Genomic DNA, 23,424 nt, shown 5'->3' on the forward strand with positions numbered 1-23,424 from the left:
CTGGCTACAAACCAATAGAAGTGCTGTCAAAACAAGTGTCTTTATTTCTGGTAGCCTTATTCTTTAATAGGACCTGATGTTCCTATGAAGGAAACCGAGGATCTTCGGGCAGGCCTCAAAAGTTAAAGCATGCTCTTGTAATTCTGTCTCCAAGCTGCTGAGACTGGGCCTTCCATATCACTGACGATGTGCCGACCTACTCCAGGTCCCGTGGGTGCGCGTGGGGTGTGGTACAGCGGGGGAAGTCGCGTGGCCCGGGACCAACCACCCCACCTTTATAGCAGCCTGATATAGTGTAGCAGCAATATGTGATTCAGTGTATCCACTTTAAAACCTAGGTGTCCACAGTATTATGAGTACCAGGAACAATAACACTCCGATTGTGAACACCACAATGCCCTGTGGCTGTTCTAAGTCCCAATAATTCTCTATACAGATCCAGCTAGACCAGCTAGTGGTATTTACCAATAGTGATTTATTCGTAACTACAATTACTTAACACTTGTTATAACTAATATATATAGTTATTTATTTGGCATAGGCTACATACTAGGTTACATATAACTATATATAATTACATGTGACTTACCAATAACATCCAATGCTCCCACATCTCACCAACAACTACGTTACAGCGGCCCTTCAAGTCAGAGATACGGCTTGGTTGGGACCTCTCGTGGTGGTGACGTCCGGGTGATCAGGCCGGGGTCTGCTGTCTGGACTGGAAGTTGCCAGCCTCCTCCTCGTGTCCAGGAGCCCACACCCTTGTCCCTGCTAAATCACCTTTTATACTGTTTCTTACTTGGGGGTTCGATACCTGGCCAATTAAAGCGTTTGTTACCTAACTTGGGCTTTCCATCCTCCCGGCCTGTCAGAACATGTTACAAGATTTCCTCTGTCCTTGGTCTTTTTCTGAACCTCCCCTGGGACCTTCTGATGTTGTACAACCAAGATGTTCTCTTTGGGGGGCTTCCAGCTACTAGCCCCAGCTGTTCTCTTTGGGGGCTTGCTATCTGCTTGTCAGGATGTTCTCTTTGGGGACTCTCCAACTACTTGTCAACTTTCAGATTTTTCTCCTGGCCTGGCTTCAGACCTTCCCGCCATTGTATGATAGCGTTCCAAGATGGAGTGTATGGTCATTCTGCCTTGCGAGTGAGGCCCGGCCACCAGGTGCTCGTGCTCCCACAATCACAAGACAGAATAATGAAGGATTGTTCCAGGACTGAAGCTGTGGTTATATTGCAGATGGGATTAAAGCAACTGTGGCTTCTTTGAAAGTATTGCTGGTTCTTTCGCTAGATGTCTCCAACAGTGCAGGCATCTATCTTGCTGTTGTCGTGTAATAATTAATCTGATACAAACCAACTCTATGAAACCAGGCTCTTTAAAGAGAAATGAAGTTCACATGAGACTATAATGACACTGACTCCAAACCGTAGAGAAAGGAGGGGTGAAAAGTATTAGATCATTGAAAACTTGAGACATTTTAGTAGCTTTGAAACTGTTAAACTGAAATCAGGGATATTCATTTGTTGACTACTGTGATGTAAAACACAAGATGTTTTGATAAGAAGCAACCACTGTACTGTGCAGCAGTCGACACAAATATCTTTGTCTTGTCTCGGACCTGCTGTCTTGTTTATTCATTTTCTTGCTCATTTTAACATATCGTGAACAGTAATGGCAGCATGGCTTAATGTAAACAGGCACATTGAGAGCCAATAATAACTTTTAATCTGAATGTTCTGCTTTCAGGGTGGGGAGACATTGAAAATTTTAAGCAAAACAAGTATGTTGTACTCTAAATATATTACTGGGAATCAGTGTCACGTAGTACCTGCTAACAAATTATGATATCAGAAAATTCAGGTCTTTTGAACAATAATATTTCAGGAAAGCAACCAAGGAGTAAGACAGGTGTAATTCTTGCCTTGTTTATAGTGAAGCCTCTTGACTTAGAGGTGCATTGAGCCTTCCCTCCGCTGCCCTGGATTTCTAAATGAGTAGCGGTAGTTTTGCCAATGTATGGCTGAAAGTAGGTGAGTGAATCAGACTGGTCAGTTTTGGAGGTTGGAAATTTTGACAATCTATAAAGGAAATGACCCAACTGTCCCAACTGAAATGATTTTATTTCTCATTAAGTTCAGTCAAAAGCCCACTGTGCAGTGATACTTCCAGAACACCAGAGTCCCAGGTTGTTCTGATTTGGTATAAAAGCTAAAATGTTAACATTGCCAAAGATTTTTTTTTTTTTATTTTTTAACTAAGAAATACAACTTGTAGTGGGTTTAGAATCAAACAGTTAGCTTAATCAAACATGTCACTTGAAGTAAGTTTCAGCAGAAAAGACTGATTTTTAAGTATTTATTAAAATGGCAAATGAAAATTACAATGTCTTAGTGGTAGGTACATATAGAAAGATGCTACCCTGGAGTGCAGGCAGACTATAGAATCCTGGCCATGCCCATCCTTGAAACTTTTCTCTTAGTGCTAGAGAAATAGGTGACTTGTTAGTTTTGTCACAATCACTATATCAGTAACAAAACAAACAAGCCACCTATAGTGATTGTGCCTTAAGATGACAATTAGGGATCAAAGCCTGGTTGTGTGAGGTACAGTACATACGTGTAATACAGCTCCTGTCCCAAACAGTTTACCGTCTTATTCTGGATGAGCGAGACCCATAGGTATGAATGGAAGAGGGACTGTGTTTGGTATGAGTGTAGCTGCAGTCTAGAATACTAGCATTGGCTAGTCCTGTACACTGTAACAATGATATTTTTTGTATTAAAAATTACAAGATCACAAATCCACACCAACTAGAGTGAGTCCACTTTACATGTGAGTATCAAGCCCCTTTGACTCGAGCAACATTAACTGGTTTTAGGATTGTTGGTGTACCCACTGTTGGTAAGTCAAGCCAGGCTTCCAGCACAAAGGATTAATTTTTTTTTTAAAGTGTGGACAGTACAAGATTTTTCTCATGTTATTGTGAGTGAGTTGATAAAGGGCCTTTCAAAACCCAAAATGTGAGTTATTTCAAATTCTCTGAATCATCCATGTTTGAAGTATAGACTCTAGTTTAAATTCTGAGGCTTACTGTTTAGCTCTTGCTTTTCAGGTGCCTTTCAGAAACTTAGTTTGTGTTTGGGTTAATGCATAATTGTGAAGAGTGAATCAGAAACCTGTGTTGGCATGTCTAGCATGGTCTTAGCCTTCAGTTCATTTCACCTTTGGCTGCTTCTTTTGAAGTTTATCCATGTGTCTCTGCACTTTCCCTTATTAAAATATGAATAATTTTTAAATTTATTTTTAATCATGATAAAGCAGTTTGAGCACTAAATGCCAGTGTTAAAGGGTCTTTCAGCTGGGTGGTAGATTATGTTAAATATTGACCTAACTTGACAATGGGCTTACCGGTAAATGCTTGTGATGAGTCAGTTCATGAGTAAAACTCCCAGTGTATCATGACACTCACCAGAAAGCAGAACTACATATGGGCATCCATTTAGTCTTATCATAAATCACTCTTAAATTTCAATTCAAATTTCAATCCAATAATAGTTTGAAAAATACTGGTAGATTTCTCAGTAAAAACAAATGTGACCACTGTCAAGGTAGGTATGTTTGAAGCTGACAGACTGAATACCATTCTGAAATCTCATTTCTCGGCTCTACCTCTACTCACTATCATTGAACCTTCTGTAGCAATTTGCTGCTGACTTGGCTTTTTGTGTGAGGGTTTCAGATTTTTTTTTTTTTAACAGAATAATTTGTGCAGTCCTTCCATTGGCTCCTTCACCACTATCTTACTGTGTAATTTGACAACAATAATCAACTTCACAATAGGTAGGACTCTCCTCCTGGAACAGGAAAGAATATGTATAACAGCTTTGTTTTAGTGAAAAATTCATGGTCAGCATCAGATATGTGCATGGAACAAGTGGGACAGAGGAAACTTTATTTGAAAACTCAGACTAAAATTCTGTAATAGTGAATTGAGGATTTTTGAGTGTAGGACTGTTTGCCAAAGTGACAGAAGATTTTAGGATAAACATTTTAAAATTCTTTTCTCCATATAGTGTTCACCATGGCCTGATACTCCTACAGCATTTGTAAACAACAGCCCTACCCCAACACCAACTTTTACCTCTGCTCAACATAGTACCTACAATGTCCCAGACAGGTATGTTTCCTTTCAGTAGTTTAATTTGAATTATTCTTTAAAAAGCAAGCTTATGTTTGAAGTATTTTCCTGTAATTTCAAGAGAGATCAAGTATAAATATGAGAGCTTGATTGCCAGTCCCCAAAATTCAGGTGGGAAGGGGAGAGGAAAATTAAGAAATTTGGCTAATACTTTTCAGAACTCCGAAACCTTCAACTTTTTTAAATGATTTCTCTAGCTCTAGGAATCCAATTTTCCCTGTTCATTGTTGGAAACTTACCTTACTGACCCTAGCACAATTGATATAATGCACTTTTCCATTTAGTGGGGGTATATTACTAAGGCCTTATCAACACAAAAATCAGACTACTTAAACTGTACTACTGTAATTGCAGCAGTATAGCCTCCCTGTTGTGTGTGGATAGTTATATTGGTATGAAAGTGTTTGTACCACTATATTTTTATTTTGGCAAGGGAAGGGAATGTTACAGTGTAATCTGTGACGTATCAGGAGTTAGCTGCTAAATAAGAGATTTATCTTCACCTCCTTCATTGAAATAAGGAGGAATAAGTGAAACAACACAGTATTGTCTGTCCTTTTGTGTTTCTACTTTTTCAAGGGTGGTGGCTTACTGACTGTAGGTGCTGTAGTTGAAGCACTTACAGAAAACATTAATAGTCTTGTGTCTTTGCTATGCTGGTGTACGAAAAGCAAACACCATGACAATGGCAGATGACACATTTTACCCTTTCAAACTGGCCTAACTGGATGTTGAGGAGTGGGGAAAAAGATGTTTGACAGAAATGTTTCTTGGAGAGAGAAGCTTAACACCACATGCACATGCGTGCTCTGAAACTGATAGATTGTGCTGGGAAGGCTTATTAAGTAATCTAAACAGCAGTTTTAAATCATTTGTCTTTTAGAAATGGGGGAAGATATCTCAGTGGTTAGAGCATTGGCCTTGTGAACCCAGGGTTGTGAGCTCAGTCCTTGAGGGGGCCTTTCAAGGGTCTGGGGCAGGTTAGATTTAAAAAAAAAAAAACAAACTGTCAGGGATGGTGATAGGTCCTGCTATGAGTGCTGGGAACTGGACTCGATGACCTCTTGGTCTCTTCCAGTTTTTATGAGTGATGTGTATATCTGCATGTTTCAAATGTGTTCATATTTTGGTGTGTTTGGCAAACCCTTCAGCCCTCAAAATAGAGCTCCATACCAGTATCTGAATCACTCTCTAATCTGAGTGTGATGTAAGAGTAAGATTAGCCTCCTATTGTATCTCGTGTTTCGCACTTGTGAGCTGATGCCCCCTTGCCCCCCGCCCCCCTGTGTCGCAGGCTTCTACAGTGGTGACGTATGTATGAAATATAAGCAATTTGGGTAAAAGGTGCTATATAAATGTGAAGTGTTGGTGTAATTTACTGTCACTAATGCAACATTCAGGAGAACCACTAATTTTTTTCAGGGTATTCAGAAAGCTGATCCTGGCATCTCTACCTTTTTTGTGACTGACCCTGTGCATCAGAGGATGGACAGCACCTCTCTTACCTCTTCAGTCCTGTGACCACTATTCATTTCTTCCTTTTAAGATAGATGGTTGGATGTGTGAGTTCATTATGGGTGCTGTTTTTCAGGTGACTAGGAGGGATTAGATTAGGAATCAAGTGATTTGCACAGTCTAAGTGATGATATTCCTCTTTCTTACAGCATATCTCCATCAGGCCAGTTTATTCGTGAGTGGCCTTTAACCTAGGAATCATGCTGCTGCCATAAAATAGGGACTTTTATCATTTTGGGAATTGATTACCTTCTTCAGTAATGCTTAAATGGTTTTATTCTCCTAACTTTTAAAAATCCAGTAATGCTGTTGTTTTTGTTCCACCTCTCCACCATAGCAATTCTTCCTCCCCAAATCATCAAGGTGATGGACCTTCTCAAGGGTCTGGAGATGTGAGTATGTTTTCCTGTTTGGTCTTCATTACGCAATGCTAAACTACATAATGGCTGTATGTAATCAGTAAAATGTAGGTGATGCATACCGATTTCATTACTGATGTGTTCTGGTAAAAGCCAATGAGATGCTTAATTGTTTTTAATGCTGTAAGAAGACAAGTTGATTTATTTTGATTAAAAAAAAATTAACCTCAAAATTGTCTTCTTCACAGCAACTTCATCCTTCAGCCACAATCCAGGAAACTCAACAGTGGTTACTCAAACATAGGTTTTCTACCTATACAAGGCTTTTTTCAAATTTCTCAGGTATTTTTTAAATTTTCTATTTAGAGTTTTCCCTCAAGTTCTGAGTTAGTCTTCTATGAAAAATTACTCTATAAAAAGTATCGTGGTATTGAATGTTTAGTGTTCTCTTAATTTCTAGGCCAAACATTCACTTACGGGGGGGGGGGGAACTCCCTTTTTTAAACTGTCAGCTCTATAAACTCAACCTGACACCTGAAAGTCAAACTGCATTTGCTCTTCCTTCTGCATCACTAGCTGTAAAAATGGTTCACCAAGTCAATTCAATGCTGATGTGCTCCTTATTTAGGAAGAAAATGAACTGACACACTGGATTAGCCTGTGGTCTGTCTAGCTCAGCACCAGGTGCTATAGAAGAAAGTGCCAAAAACTTCTCATAAGGCAGCTGTGGAAATAATGCAGGCCCCTCTTCTTCCCAATTAGGCTCCCCTCTAATTCCTAGTAGTTAGATTGGTTGAAGTCCTGAAGTATGAGCCTTTTTTCCCAAAATGTGTTGGCATTAACTAAAACAACTCTGGATGTTACTCTTGTATGTATAGTTGATCCTTTTTTTAATCTTATTTATATTACTTCAGCAACACGATGTAGTAGTGAGTTTGTTTGTTCACATGGTGTATGAACAATCTTTTTTATTGGTTTTGAATTCACCACTTCTCAATTTTACTGAAATTCCCTGTGTTCATTTCAGAGCATTTGTCAGTGGGGATCCCACTGTAGATGTGCGTGTAACTACAATTTTATGAGTTGGAGTGAAGCTGCATGTACACTCTCTGCCTCACCATGCTGCTATCTGAGAGCATGAAGAGTGGAGTGGCCAGTCCATTTTTACCGCCTGTAGCAGCAAAAAAGGATATGGTTAATGAGCTAGCACATCAGATGTTCATTTGACTCATACTTCTTCTTCAAATCTGAATTTCTTCAGAACTCCTTTGATTAGTTTCCTCTTTAATTGCCATCAGGTTCTATAACCTTCCCAAGGCAGAATTCCAAAATTATGTATGGTCTAAGGGCTGGTGAAACTTTTTAAAGTCACTAATAGTTCTACTTACAACAGCTTCATTAATAAAGATGCAAAGATTTACTATTTAGGTGGTGGTTGGTAGCATTAGTTGGCCTTTTGTTATTCCACAGGCAGCATGGCTTCGAGCAAGCTCCCCGCTGCATGGGGGAGGAGGAGCGGGACTGAGCTCCCACCTTGCATGCTGACAAAAATCAGCTTGTGTTCCACTCTAGGCACCCATGCCGGGGAGGTTACTGACTCCAGTTATAGAAGCAGTGCCATCACTACAGTGTTATCCGATTGTCTACATTTCCCAGAGATCTTCATCAACCTGGGAGACATTTTATGGAAACATGCAATGGCCACATGAATGGTAGTTGAAGTATGTCATAGCTACCATATTCCATCAACTAGGAACACCTCATTGTCCAAAAACTCAGCCAAAACCTAATTTTTTTTGTGCCATCAATCTGGTTCCATTTTGATTAAGATGGAGCTGCCTATTCTGTATAGTTTCCCCTTCCTAAAAAGATCCCCACTGTCTAATGTTCCTCTGCAAAACTGGAACTGAATTTTCAGAATATGGCCTCAGTGGCATTTGTGTAACTTCACTGTCTTCAGTAGATTTGTAGAGGGGAATAGTCCTTAAAAATTGAATACAGAGTTCTGTGTCACGAGAACAAAATGGAATAGAATGTGTTATGTTATGGTTGAGTTTGGTCTTCAAAGTTAGTAGGATTAAAAAATTGAAAAGAAAATTGTCGTGTAAAATAATCTGGCTCTGAAGACAGCCTTGGATACAGATGTGTCTATTTGTAGAACCCTGCACAGATACAAAATTGCTATCCGCATCTGCAAAAATGATCTACAGTTATCTGTATATCTATCGGCAGAGGCAGATACCCATGGATATAAAGCAGGTATCTGCAGATTTGCATGGCTCTGAATACAAAATGAATATCTGCATTGAAAAAAAATGAGCTGGAGACATCTTCATCCACATCGATGGATGGGGGTGCCAATGGATGTAAAGTGGTTATCTTTTGAGTTGCAGCGCGCTATTTATTAGGACGGTTCCACTTCTGTATATTCCCTTTTCAGCATAGAACTGCACTTTATATTGTGGTCTTTTTTTGCTTGGTAGACAGTAGAAATAGTTACTTCCCTGTAAATGTGGCTCTTGGTACCATTTCTGAGACTCTTCTTTGGTGACTGATTCATATTAGAGAAGGTTAGGTGAAGTGGACAGCAGCTGATCTTGTGGTATAGCATTATACACTGCTGGAACTTGGTAAATATTTGGGGAAGCCCTACTCTGTGATGATACAGCAAACATAGATGTCTAGCAATTGTAATGGGGTGTTAGAGTAACTTTGTTCCCCCAAATTTCCTCATATGCACAGATTTCCTAGGGAACAGCAGTGTAACCCAGAGCATTTTCAGTGTATGTGGCCTAGGACAAACAGTGTCACAAAAGATATATTGTAATGATCAGCAGTCTGTGATGCATCCACAGAAGTGTTGATTTATTTTTTGATTCCATTTTGCAGCTGACTGAAACAGGCTAGTCCATGTAAAAATCTAAGTTATGAATTAGCTATATAGCTGTCTAATATTTTAAAAGCATTTTTAGTAAATGGAGGTAACATTTTGAAGTGCTGAATTAAGATGGCGCTAGGTGCCCTATTGCCTCTGAAAATCAGGTAATTATTTCTTAATATTAGCTAGAACTTGTTCTGCAGTAATGTTCTCCAACTTCCCTCTTAGCTTTGCTTGCTGTTGGTATTTATCTTTCAGAACTGCATGGTTTTTCAAGGGCTGATCTTGTAACTTGTTTGTAATGAGTATTGGATTATATTTCCGTGTCCTAAAATAAAGGTGCTAAATCCTGCTCTTCTGAATTCCTTTAGGTGCTGATTTATTAAAGCTGACAAGAGAGGACTTAGTACAAATCTGTGGTCCAGCTGATGGCATTCGGCTGTATAATGCACTGAAATCCAGGTAAAATGAGATGTTTACATTTTAGCGGTTTGGTTCAGTCATAGTACCATGCCTGCCTTACAATTGGGGATTTGGGCGATATGAATTGAGAATTAGGTTGAGATATGCCTGTTTAGCTGTCTCGAGTTGGCAGCAATGTGCTCAAAAGAAGACTTTTGTGTACACCTTCAGGGCAGGCCACAGATATGATGCAGGCACTGATGAGTTCAAAGGTAGACTGTAAGACTGGTAGCAATGCAGTTGGGCAGTACTGATTTCTTGAAGACGGATGGGTTTGTTGCCAAGAGACAAAACTTCTCATTTAGGTGAGCTATAAAGAACCTAAGTTTTTTGAGGTCATGGCTGCTAAATAATTAAAACATACAGAAATCTAATGACAAATGAAACTGATAATACATATTTAGTAACATAATGTCTTTATAATAGCTGTAATTATTGCTATTCAGTGATTCGTGTTCCAGGATTCTACTGCAAGCAAGTTTTGTATCAGTGACTGTAAAATGGTTGAATTCATTTTTAAATTTACTAGCACCTGGCAGACCAACTCAATGGTTCTGAGGCTAGAGCTTTATATTAAGCCACTGGTTAATAGTTTGTATTTTTTTTTTTTAAATAGCTTGAAGAGCAGCAAAATTTTAAGTACCATTAATGCAAGATAACTGAAATAAATCCTTCGTGCAGCTTTTGGACAAGCATTTACTTTTAAAATTATACATGCTCTTTTAAAATTGCAGGTCTGTTAGGCCCCGTTTAACAATCTATGTCTGCCAGGAGCCACTGAGGAGCATACAACTGGAAAGGCAGCAAGATGCAACCAATGGTGATCACAGCAATGGTGCAATATATGGTGTGTGCACTGGGTGTTCTTTTTCATGACTTACTGAGCAATGAAAGATTTGAAATAAACATGTGAGGAGAGGAAAAAGAGGAGCTAAGAATAGATTTTCAATGGAATGTAATAGTTTAGACTAACTTATAAACTGCTAGAATTGTGGCTTTACTGCTGTGCAGAGCACCAATAACAATGTATCCAGAAAGTTAGTATGAAGAGGCAAGTGGATTAATGGTGACACGTCGCATTTGCTTTAGCATTGCAGAGGTGACTGTACTTCTAAGACTTTAAGCCAGAAAAGGTAGATGTGCTGCTGTGGTGGAACAAGTCAGACCTTTTAAAAGCAGAAAATTGAATAAAAAGTGACTTGAAAAAATATTTTCTGTTGCATGGATAAAATGAGCCCTCAAATGATCAATGGCCATCAGCCAAAAAATGCACGTTAGGTGAATATACAAATGTAATTGAAGGTACTTATTTTCATAGCTATTTGAATTACTTTTTACGATAGGACTTTATATACTTGAAGCTAGTATGGTTTGATAAGGGGAAAATATCTGAATGGTACATTAATGGAAACAGAACTGTTATCTGCCAGAAAACCATCACTATTGGGAATGTAACTGAGTACGTTACACAGCAGTCACAGTAACAAACAAGTAAATCCACATTGCTCCTATTTATTAGAGCCACTGGCACTACTTGAAGCTAAACTTACCTTACTCTTCCACTTGTATTGCTTTTTGCAGGGAGTGGTGACTTTCCCCAGGATATCTGGTGGGAGGGTATGACAAACTGCAGATCATACACCAACACTTAGAAGCTTCCCAGCCAGGATACTGGGGCAGAGAGGGGAGTGTTCATGTGGCATACAATAAAACTGACAGTTATGAACTGACCAAAATCAACCACACACCTCTTTGGAACCAGAAATAGGCAATCACGTGGCAGTAGAGGCCCTTCCCCCACTCTTCTCAAAGGCAAATATAGTAAAAAGAGAAGCAACGTTTTTCTTCTGCATAGTAATGTTTCAAAGCTGTATTAAAGTCACTGTTCAATTGTGTTAGATCATTCATAATGTTTCATTCCATCTCCATTCCTGGGGCATTCTGAGGATCGCGTGTATGTCCTATGTTAAATAAGCTAGAACTTTCTCTTGAATAACTGTGGTCTCATTTAAATTGGACAACACATTCACAGTTCAAAATTGCTATGAAAGAAGAAAAGGCAAGGGAGGGACATATCCAGATGTGTAACTGCTAGACATTTATACCTCTTCATTTATCAGAGCATTTGCAGGGACATGTACAGCAAATCTGACCAAATAGTGTTCAGAACTGTTGAAGCCATATTGGTATAAAGCTTTTTAATTTTCATCTCTGGGGATCCACAGTTAAATAAATCTGTACAATTCAACAACCACCAATAAGCTTCCCACAGCCATGCTACTGTTTGAAAAAGAAACAACTTTGACCATTGTTTGTTTCGCTGTACACCTTCACTTTTACAATCACATCAAACCATATACAATTGAAGGGGGAGTTTAAAAGGGAAATCATCTGGGTGGACTCTAGAGAGATTTCTTTGCAACAAACCTTGTAAGCAAAGTGATTACAGCCTAGTAATTTAGACTAAATATATTATCTGCCTTAAAATAAAATATGGTAGATAATGTCATGACTTAAAAAGTTTTCTAGTCATTTTTGTTACAGAACTGAAACAGATTTTTAAAGGTGATTTTTATACATGTTGCCTTATACTTTGCCTGACGGATACTTTGAAGGTTGTTTCAGTAGCAAAACAAATGCAAACTAGCCTTATTTCTAGAACTGAGCTGAAATCTTGATCATGCTGATGAGAAAACAGATGGGAAGGAAATGTCATAGTTGTTTGCGCACATGAATGAACAAGAGAATGGGAAGAATCAGTGTTTACCAAGCAAAGCATAACATTGTTGAGAGAGGTAATGGGGGGCAAAAAAGGTGAAAATTTAAGTGGGTGGGGGTGTAAATTTCATAGTTGGTTTCACAGGAATGTTTACCTAACCAGTAAAATAATTATTAAAAGTTTTAAAAAATTTTTTTTCCCTTGTAGTTTATCATGCAATCTACTTAGAAGAAATGGCAGCCTCAGAAGTCACTCGCAAACTTGCTTTGGTGTTTAATATTCCTTTGCATCAGATCAATCAGGTTTACAGACAGGGTCCTACTGGTATCCACATCCTCGTTAGTGATCAGGTAATGAAATTTTTGTGTTTAAAAAGTTTCCTTTTATTAAATTGATTTCAAAACTGACATTTTATTTAAGTTTTATTTCAAAAAAGTTTTAGCCATATTTTCTTTAAGTTTCTCTGAGCAGCACTCCTTCTTTCTCTTGCATAGCATATGCCTATTTTTGTCCTATAGTCAGTGTGACTGGAACCAAAGCCATTTTAAATAAATACATTGAATTAAGGTTCTCCTTTCTTCACTCCCTAAGATTGAAAGAACATTACATAAAACTCAAAGTAGAACGTGTTCTAACCAGATTCTGGTTCAAGTGGTTAAGCCACATTCTAGTACCAAAGCCGCTACTGGCATAAGGTCCCACTCATATTTGAACATTCAGTGTTGCTTGTACATCAACTGTAGTAATATGAAGTTTTCATCTTGCAACAGTAAACAACACATCTAAGAGTTATAGGATGCTTTGTTTTGTTTCTCTCTTCCTCACAATTAGTATTGTGGGAGTTGAAAGATTATGGGAATGAGATTACGTGGGCAGTTGATTATGAAATTAATTAATCTTGACTAGATACACATTGAAGGAACATAGTATGCAAATAGCAAGGTTTAAATGCCATTGTTAGTTGTGATTTCCATAAGGACTCCAGGAATGTGTGGTTGAGGTCTGTGTCCCCATGAAGTACTTAAGTAGTGATCATGTAAATAAAGTAATCTATAAAGTATGCTCATCCTTACATAATGACATTTTAATAGCTTCTTTTGGGAAAATCTAGTACATTATACGAATATTTTGTGTATTACTATGTGTAGTGAGAAAATGTGAAAATAGGCTCTATGTAACTATTTGGAAATTTTAATGGATCAGTTTGGCCAACAAGCAATATGAGTGCCACCTAGATAGTACAAAATTTTAATCTCTCTCCATTTTCTTTCTAGATGGTTCAGAATTTTCAAGATGAGAGTTGTTTCATAGTCACCACAATAAAAGGTATGTTTTATTTTTTTTTTTTTATACTAAGGGAGAAAACTAGCCTAAATAGCTTCTTGATTTTAACAGAGGCAGTGTTTATCTCTGATAGACACGCCTGTGGTGTTGCTTCTACGGACAAGTAACACTGTAGCCAAGTAAAGTGACTTGAGGAATAGTGGAGAAAACAGTGCCTTTCAACCCCAAATTAGGAGATTTTATAATATGAAATAGCCAATGCTTTCTTTTAGACAAAGCTTTATCTGGAGACTACTTATTAGATATAAATTCATGCTCATACATCTGTCTTGCAAATTTCAGTGAAGTTACCTGATCCAAATCTAATCCCAAAAATGTCAATTTAAAACTAACAGTTCCCAGGACTTTTGTGATTTTATAGCACTGTTTGTATTGGAGCCAATAATATAAACAGTGTTGAAGATATTGCAACATTACTTTAAAGTTTTGTGTGGATGTATAAAAGTTTCACAGATAGAAATACCCACAGTGGATGATTTAAAAAAAAAAAAGATTCCAGGTTTCTATGAGATCTAACATTTTAAGAAGAATTTGTGTCCACTTTAATGCAGGAGAGATTTCCAAAGGTCAACAAATAGTGTTGTTTTGGAGTAGGGTTGGCACTAATCACTCTCGTGATCTAGGCACAAACTACTCTAGTTGACTGTTCTACTTCACATATTTATAAAACTAATTCTAAAAAAAACAAAAACAAAAAACACACATGGCTACTTTTGTTTAGATTGATGTGATGTACATAGTTCTTCTTGCTTTCCAGCTTGCTACCATATCCCTGGCCTCTAGACTTGGGGTGTCCAACACTCTAGCCACAGGTGGTTGTTTGAGCGTGGCTAGTTGGCTTGCAAATATTTTCAGAATAATAGAACTGGTTGAATACAATAGCTCCAGTCTCTTCACACTTCAATCAGTGTATTTTGACCCCTTATTCCTTACAGTTTTGCATACTACAAACAATGCTAAAGGTGGGCTCATTTTAAATCAAGTTTCCCCTTGATGCTTCCTCACCTATTTCTTAAACAATGGTGCAAACATGACCACTAAAATGTATTAATTTACAGCTCAACACAGCATGTTACAACACCTAAGATGTACATTAATTTGATTTTTATTAATTTAGGAAATAGTACATAATATTTGCTACCTGTGTCAAGCTACAGATGCAGTAATACTACATTAGAAATAGAATTAAATCTCACACACGCACATTTGATTGACATAACTGAGGAGGGATTTTGAGATGCCCATGGCAGCAGCAGCTTCAGAAGTTAGGCAATACCTTTAAATTTGAGGTTAAGAATATTTGCAAGAAAATGAGCTTTTTTGCTCCATTCACTTGTTTGTTCCCTGCAGTTTAACTTTCTCATGAGACATTTCATCAGTCTCTCTTGAAGTGCCTTACAAATTTCAAGGGCATCAGCAATTTCTCTGAAGTTTAAGGCAATGGTCAATTTCCATATACTGCACATATCCTCTATATTCCTTTTTTAGCCAGTGTTGAATACTTTGGAGGAGAGAGTTCTGTCTGTTTAATCACAGATTTCTTCACAATCTAACTGCAGAGTTCCCTTAAACATTTTGAGGGAGAATTAATTTGGATCTTCCTGCTCCCTGAAGTGAAGCTGAAGCAGACTGGTTGTTGTGGAAATATTTTGTGATTTCAAAATTTTCTTTTATTCCTGGCTTAGACATACTTAAGTCTTTGGTTAAAAGACGCATTAAATGGACACTGCAGCCATACATTGTTAAGGAGCATATTGCCCTTTCTGTTCCTTTTGTATCTTCTTATTTTTGCCATGTTTGCAGCACTGTCAGTGACAAAAGTGTGCATGTGACTGAATTTTTATTACAGCTTTCACTGCCATGTCTTTTAAATATTAGGTTGTGTGGGCATTTCCAGATGTATCTATTGTTTCTGAAAGATGTGTAACCCCCTCTACTGTTGTCACACAGGTGCATATTACCAGATCATTGTGTACATTGTTCCACCCATCAAGGCTTAAACTGCCACATTTTCCCATCAGTATTTTTTGCATACTGCTCGAGTTCCTTCTCGTACACTTTATCTAGCAACCTTCCACCAGGGTTTGTTCTACCAGATGGAGTGCAACTTGGTTGGAAGGACTTGACTATGTCAGTGAAGCTGTTATTAACGTGAGAATTTGTGGCATAAATGAACTGAACAGCCTTTTCGTCTCTGGTGTCTTGTTGGTATTTGCTGATCCTTACTACAGATTCACCCATAGCAGTGGTTTTACTGGATGACTGAAATCTTTTGCTTGCTACTGATACTTTGTTGTGTGAAATATGTTTAGCTGAAGCAGTGCTGCTAAGAGTATCAACAGATGACTAAGTTGATGCAGCCAGACACTCGACATCTCTTATGCTTAAATTGGATCTTGAAACAAAATTCAAAAACAATTTTGAGTAGTTCGTCTCACGTTGTCTTGGTCTATTATTCAGAATATTGGGTGGGGAAAAGCTGAGTTAAGTAAAATAGGGAATAAACTTACGACATCTCTGTTGGTGGGCTGTAGCCACGATTTTCCAAAATAAGGGGCATGTATTATTACATACATTAGCAACTGGCAACTTTAGATTTATTGCAGCTTTCTGGACCTATACTTGAGTGAAATTCCAAATCTAGTTAACTAATAAAATAAGTCATAAGGATTAGCTAAGAACCCTTTTTTTCCTAGCAACATCCAACACAGCAAACAGCTTGGGAATACACTTGTTAAATCACACTTCTACTAAAAGACTGAATTTTAAAAAATGATGCATCCCAAAGTGAAGTATTTAAGTTACTGATCAGTTGATCCATATTGTTCTTCAGGCATATCCACATCATTTCCTCCCATAAGAAATTTTCATTCTTGCAACTTGACCCGGCTTCATCATTTTGCACAGCTTGACACATTTTTCTTTTTTTACTCAGGAATAATTTCTTCAAAATAGTCCCCAAGCCTTGGCAGTTTTTCTGTGGCAAAAGTGTGGGGGGAATACAGGCAGCTGTGTGTGCGTGCTGAATAATGTCTTCCTTTTTCTTCCCAGTCACTCTACTGCTCCTTTCAGTGCTTCCTTCCTCCTTCCCTATATAGCATTTCTGACTGTGTCTATACTAGATATGGAAGTTGACCACCTCTGGCATTTATGCCAATTGCTTCACAAGGTCCACTTACTTATCTTCATCCTGACATTGTGGGCTACTCTCCTACTCTATATATCCAAACACCTGGTTTTACTGATCTGCCTGCTTTATGGATAACTGACCCTGTTGGTAATGTTGCTATAGACAACCAAGAAACCACCACTAACAATTTGCTTGAAAAAATTAAGATAACTGAAAATAACAATCCCTTAAATAGAATCAGCCTGAAATTATTTATCAGTTTTGTTGACTACCACATTCTAGAACAGATGAGGTTTAAGCACTAAAAAAGCTTCAGTGACTTCAGTTGCAGTGGACTCCTTGGTTGTGTGTCAGAACTGATAAGACAGATAAACAGAAAAGTAGGACGACTGCATGAAATGAATGGGAACAAGGAAGTGTTAGAAATGAATGTCATATAGACAACTACTGTGCTAATGACTCTTAAGCTCAAGTTATCTTAAAAGTATTGGTGGAAGTGATACAGAATGTCTTAAAGTTTGCTGTTTTTATCCCTAAAGATCAGATAGTCTCATGACAGCAGCATCAAATGAGCAAGTAAAGGTGTGCTTTTTAATATGATTAAGAATTTATATGAATTTTAGTTTTGTGGCTGGGGCCTTGGTTAAAGGGATGCCATTCTTCTGTATAAACCTGTCCTCCTTCTCCACAGCTGAAAATGGTGAAGGTTTCCATATAATTCTGAAGTGATGTCATATTGCGGTAATGGACTGATATGCCAATACAGAACGAAGTCATACTTAATGGCGAAGAACATCTGAAAACGCTTGGGATTGGACTTCACCATATCAAATGTTTCATATTGAAAACACAAGACCTTTCTAATGAGCTGTTTGATAGATGAACTTTATCACTGCCATAGCTACATGTCCTCGTAAGAGGTATAATGCCATGACAGCCTATGTACAGGCATGGAAGACAATATAAGCAAAGGTGCTTGCCCTTTACTGAAATAAGGCAAATTATGGCCAGTAGATACAGTTTCTAGAAGCAGTATTGCTTTCCTATTGTGCTGTATCCAGTTTGGAGATGAATGTAAACTTATTCTGGGGCATTTACCTTGCTGTGCCAGTTTGTCTATTACTTGCTTGTACCTTATGCTGATTTTTATTTTTTGATGTTAGCAGAGCACATAGTAATCTGTGTGGAGACAAGTAGTAAAGGTGATAGTGATCAGGTTGTTGGGTCTTTGAAAGTAAAGCTGTCAAAACAGCTTCCTGTGTAAATTGTGTATAAGAGTGTACGTAAGAAATGTAAATGCCAGATTAGGATTTTAATAAGTCCTAGCCAGATGCAATATATGCATGCAGCAAACTGCATTATCGACAGTACCTTATTGAAAGGATTAACAAAAATCCCATGGGGTACGAAGTAATTGTTCTGCTTTTGACAAATTTAATGGAAAAGAATTGCCTATGCATCCTTAATTTTTAGTTTCCAGTTTCTCTAGGAAGCACTGCGGCAGGGTGTTTTTTTTGTTTTGTTTTGTTTGGGGTTTCGTGCTTTTTAAAATGGTGTGTTTTAAAAACAAGCTCCCATTAAGCATGGGGGGAAGGGTGAGGAAATGTGCTAACAAAGGAATTTGACCCATTGGCACCAACAGACTGCAATACAGCTTTAAGTACAGTCAATTACATTGCTCAAGAAACACTAAATGTACACCACTTAGTCTCTTTAGTAACGGGTATGTCTTGCTATGATTGCTCTGTATGGGCAGGTATTTGATTTCTTCATTCTCAGATTGATGCTGTAAATTTTTTTACAGTGCCTCTTTCATATGACCAAATACTTATCTTTGAAGTAGGCAATGTGCTTTTTGGATTTTTTTTCCTCGAAATTGTCCAATGTATGACACTGCAATTCAAACATTGAATATTAATGTCCACTTACAAGTTTATTGTATGGATTAATTAGGTACTTGAAAGATTTTTCACAGGCAGAAAAATCCCCTTTCAATCAGTTTGAAAGTTTTGAGTGATGTGTGAAATTTAGAGAACAAACTACTACAGCATGCAAAAGGCTGCTTTGATATTATCTAATTAAGTGCTTAGATAGAGAGCCTTTATACAGCTGTAGCAATTCTGAAAACTTTTCCCTGTTTTTCTGCACTGATAAAATGGAATTTTGTGGACTTAAACTGGACTGTCTTCTGCCTATAAATTGCTCATGACAGGATAGTGGTTGGGTCTTCATAGTTTATTGAATGTACAATTGTTACAGCAGAACCATTTTCAAATCTGAAATGTTTTATAAAAGCGCAAAAATTCTTGATTGGAAAATATCTAAACTAGTTACTTTAAAGGAATTGTATAATAGTTTGTCCAGCACACTTGAAATTGGAATTAAATTATGGCACCAGCAAATTGCTTTTGTTTTAAGATGTACACATTTCAATTTAAGTATAATAAATGTTTTTCAATAATTTTGTAAATGTGCTTCTTTTCCTGCTAAAATAGAACATTGTAAATAGGAGCAATGTATTTCAAAGCAGATAATTCAGTTTGACAAAAACCTCTGCAAATCATATTTCATTTTTTTTAAAGTATGCAGTGCTCCATTTTTTAAATCAGTGAAACAAAAGTTCAAGTATCAGCTGAATGTTTTTATTTTTTTTTTTAGTGGAGGCATGTTAAATATTGGGTTTTTGTACAACTTTAAAACCTCACAATAAGATCCATAAAAGTGATCCAAAACTTTAGGCAACACACAACTACTCATTTTGACAAGCTTCACTGAGTTTCACATTTAATTTTGATCTTCCCTCAACATTCTGCTATGAAAATTCCATAAATCTAAATGGAACTCTTGCTACCACATGTGTATTCATAATATGAAAACTAATCCAGAAATATTTACTCTTGCTACAGACCTGAACCACCCCACCCCCAAGTTTAATACTACTAGTTCTTCATGCAGTATTAATGTAGATTTTCACTTATCTCCAATTCTACAGATTGGCATACACCAGAAATGCAGCAGTAAAAAGCTGCCTTAAATTTTCACATTTACTCATTGGGTATGTCTATACCTACTGGAAGATCAAACCTATCATGGCTGATCTTCTGGGGTTTCATTTAGTGCACCTAGTGGGCATGTGCTCTAAATCAAACCCTCCAGGGTTCTACCATCAACCCTGATACTCCTCACTGTAGCAAGGGACATGGATGGGAGAATTTCTCCTGTTGTAGGGACAGCCAGGAAAAAAAAAAAAAAACAATGTATGGTATGTCCAGCTTACACAATTGTTGAAGCTGGAGTTGCATATCTTAAATCAACTTTTCAACCCAGAGTAGACCTAGCCTTTGAAATATGTAGTTCTAAAAACATTCCAATTTAAGATCAGGTTTTAAAGGGAAGATATAAATGTACACGCTGCCATCTGCATCCCACCATGTTTTTGCCAGCAACTTCACATATCCCCATTAATGGTAAGCAGTAGTTCCAGTAGGGGTGGCCTGTTTGCAAAACTCTACTGAAAAATTACCAAGGGTTCAAGGCCTGAAACTGATGCATCAGTTGACCAATCTTTGTTTTCCTTTAAAGGGTTACTGATGAGCCTGAGTACCTAAAATGAGCATATAGACACATGTAGAGGTGATGTGCACACCAACAGTTTGTGGCTTAATATAAAAATGGTACTCCTGAGACTTACAAGTTTACATTGATTTTACCCTCCTTTGTAGAAGGCTTACATCTACAGTTAAAATTCTGGCCCTAGTGATGTCACCCTGCCACTGTTAATGTTTTTTCAATGTAATTGTGTTAAATGCTTGTAGTTTCTAAAAACTTTGGCTTCTATTTTTAAAACTCCTCTAGGTTTGTAATGGATCTCTGCTCAACCATGCCAACTCAGTTAAATTATTTCATATTGGCAGACTCCTGTGGACCCCTAGAGGTTGATAACCGCCAAGCAGGGTCCTGGCTGGGATGCTGGGGTCCAGCATTCACTTTCTTGCTCAGTCTAAGTTTTGGATGTGGCTTAGGGCAAATTTTATCTCTGTACATAAGGCAAGTATCTCCCACCCACAACCTGCTATTTAGAAGTAAATGGGGAGATCCCATGGCAATGGGAAAGGTATAAGCACCACAGATATCCTTTCAGACTGCAGTAAACAGTTTTACCTACTCAGCTAAAGCATACAAAAAGATGCCCTGTATACAGGGTACAAACTGTGCTGTATCTCTTCTTACCCTAACCAATTTGACAACACTTCAGAGAAATGCTCTGTACAGACCATTCAACTATTTTAGGAGTGTTGTTTTGTACCTAACAAAGCTAAAATTAAATAGCTACCTTAAGATGTACTGCCTCCTTCAAAAATAAGCTGCAGTGGATCAGGAAGCTCTCTTCCATGATTGCTCTCCCTTTTTTGATCAACTTCTGCTAAAGCAGATGTTTCCTTAAACCTGATGATGTAATTAGTGATGTGTATTTTACAACAGCTGTTTGGATTCACATGCTTAAGAGACCCTGAATTTTTTTTACACTGACTGTTTACAAATAGGAATAATAATCAGGGAGACTTAGTGTTGGGGCTTTCCACTGAGCATTTGCAATTCTGCAATACCCAAATCCACATCAGAAAATGACACTATGATTGTCATAACAGCAAGGATGGTGGAGTGATGTAATAAAAAAAGCATCAGTTACTCCACATCCACACAACATTTTTACCTGCAAAAACACCTTTCTTCAAGTCAGTATCGGCACAAAATTGGATGACTCTGACATCACACTTATGGCAGTTAAGTAACTGACAGTGCACACCGCTTGCAGTCTTTATTTCCCGAATCAAATGACTCCTCTTCCTTAGCCTGATGCGCCTACCATCAAAGAATAATACAGCACCTGCAGAGTCGCTGTCGACTACCACCTACAGAAGGTGGTGGTGTAACTGGAGCAAAGTAGGCATGAACTTTCACATCAGGTAAATGAGCCTGTGGATGAAAATTGTGCATTTTAATGGAGAAGAAAAAGGTAACCAGTAAATCTGAAAAGCAAAACCAAACTACAGCTGACACATCACAGTCCTGTCAAAACTCTTCTTCCTGCTCATATTATTTATCTACTCCTGGGGGTATTCTGCAACACCAAAAATAAAGAAAAATTCTGCACACAATACTCTAGCTCAGTCTATGTTCAATCTCCCTTGATTACACAAATGACAAAAGCACATACTCTTATTCTTTTGATTCCTGCTCGTGTGACCTGCTGACAGTCATATAACTCAATTCTCTCCAAGTTGTGGCAGTTCTCCAGGTGCTCTAAAGTCACATCAGTTATCAGAAGACAGTTGTCTAACTCTAGGACCTGTAGCCTTTCATGACCACAGGTACTGTTGCTCAGATGTAGAATCCCATCATCTGTGATCAGTTCACAGTGAGATAAGCTCTGCAAGACAAAACAAACTTATTTTAATACTAATTTTAAAAGGACATCTCTCTAGTGGAAAAAAGATGAGGACTAGGAACAACCTCAGGTGACTGTGTTACCATGTTCAAAATACTTAATCTTGTTTGTGCCATTTCATTACTCACCCTTTTGCAGAAGTAAAGAGGCATATTTAAAACGTTATCTCCTTCAACCTGGAGAGCAGAAAAGGCAGCTCCCAATAGGAGCAACATGTCTTAAGGGTGGGGGGGGGGGTCTACACTTAACTTGAATACCAATGTCTGCTACGCAATTTCAGATACCCCAATCGCATACCAAAATCAATTTTGCAGCCATCGATGTTCATCCCTGTCCTCACTGCAGAATGCTGATGGGAATGCTTCTCCCATAGGCACTCATTAATCCTTGTGGTTCGCAAGGAGTTCCGGAGTCGAGATTGACCCTGGAATGGGCTGTTTCACACATGCGCAAAATGGTATCCTGCAGGATAAGTGGCTGATCTTCCACAATGAGTGTACATTTACTCAAAATAAGGGACAAAGTTACACATGTACAATGCCTGATGCTGACTTTAGAAAATGAAGGAAAGTGTTCTCGGAGAGCACACTCTACTCTTTCAAACCTGCAAGTGTACAATTTCTGTATGAAAAACAATAGATTTTTCTGCAGCGCTAAACTCAATTCTTCAGAAGCCACAGGCACTTCGGCACCTTGGAAAAATCAGGGGTCAAGTTCAAAAGTGCTAGGTGTCTTGCAGAATAAGCTACCTACACCAATATCTGTGATATGCCGCATGAACAGTACATGAAGGTATTAGGGCATATTATGAATCCATGCAAGCAATCACCTCAAAGACCCACAGTTACTAAGCTAAAGTGGCTACTTCTTGGAGCATGTTCTCAACCTTTTCTTTCACTCATAAAACTACACCTTTTCCAACAGGGTCTGACTGACACCAGTTACTGAAGGTGTAACTACACTGGGATTTTATTAATTTAAATTAAACATGTTTTTAAATAACCTATTAAGTCTATTTGAAATGACCTAAGTCAATACACAAATTACATTAAGTAGTATGTTTTCTGCCAAGAGTTAAAGAAAGTCAAACACCGGAAGTGCTGGAAATCACTGGTTAAGAATCTGGAACCAGAGTCTGTTAAAGCAGTTGCCAATTTTTGACAGCAATAGCCTCTTCTGCAGATTATTGGCTTCAATTCAGTTTATTCAACTAGCTCAGTTCAAGGGTTGAGTCATACAAAGTTAAAAAAAAGCCTGAAAGTTGGTAAAGCAGGAAGACTTGTTTTCCTCTTCTAACAAATGAATAATAATTAGGTATGAAAGGCTGAGATGTGTCAGTTCTAAAAATCTTAAGGGCATAA

The 23,424-nt window shown here is 38.0% G+C and overlaps 2 protein-coding genes across 4 annotated transcripts in view; one reads left to right on the forward strand and one right to left on the reverse strand.

Annotated features, from left to right (window-relative positions):
- Positions 1–17,439, forward strand: part of UBP1 (upstream binding protein 1) — a 44,635-nt gene extending 27,196 nt beyond the window's left edge. For all 3 annotated transcript variants that reach the window (XM_074988205.1, XM_074988206.1, XM_074988207.1), the window contains 8 exons: positions 4,083–4,186; positions 6,060–6,114; positions 6,330–6,423; positions 9,331–9,421; positions 10,156–10,268; positions 12,348–12,490; positions 13,415–13,466; positions 17,306–17,439. In XM_074988205.1, the coding sequence (XP_074844306.1) occupies positions 4,083–4,186; positions 6,060–6,114; positions 6,330–6,423; positions 9,331–9,421; positions 10,156–10,268; positions 12,348–12,490; positions 13,415–13,466; positions 17,306–17,343 (690 nt within the window). In that variant the 3' untranslated portion in view covers positions 17,344–17,439. The remainder of the gene's footprint in view (positions 1–4,082; positions 4,187–6,059; positions 6,115–6,329; positions 6,424–9,330; positions 9,422–10,155; positions 10,269–12,347; positions 12,491–13,414; positions 13,467–17,305) is intronic.
- A 4,012-nt stretch (positions 17,440–21,451) lies between these two features.
- The window catches only part of FBXL2 (F-box and leucine rich repeat protein 2), a 65,481-nt gene continuing 63,508 nt past the window's right edge, over positions 21,452–23,424 (reverse strand). The window contains exons 14-15 of the mRNA XM_074988208.1: positions 21,833–22,045; positions 21,452–21,591 (exon numbers count right to left, since the gene is read on the reverse strand). Of these exons, the coding sequence (XP_074844309.1) occupies positions 21,484–21,591; positions 21,833–22,045 (321 nt within the window). The 3' untranslated portion in view covers positions 21,452–21,483. The remainder of the gene's footprint in view (positions 21,592–21,832; positions 22,046–23,424) is intronic.

The sequence above is a fragment of the Carettochelys insculpta genome, chromosome 2 (assembly GCF_033958435.1).
Source record: "Carettochelys insculpta isolate YL-2023 chromosome 2, ASM3395843v1, whole genome shotgun sequence".
In the NCBI taxonomy this organism is placed as follows: Eukaryota; Metazoa; Chordata; order Testudines; family Carettochelyidae; genus Carettochelys; species Carettochelys insculpta.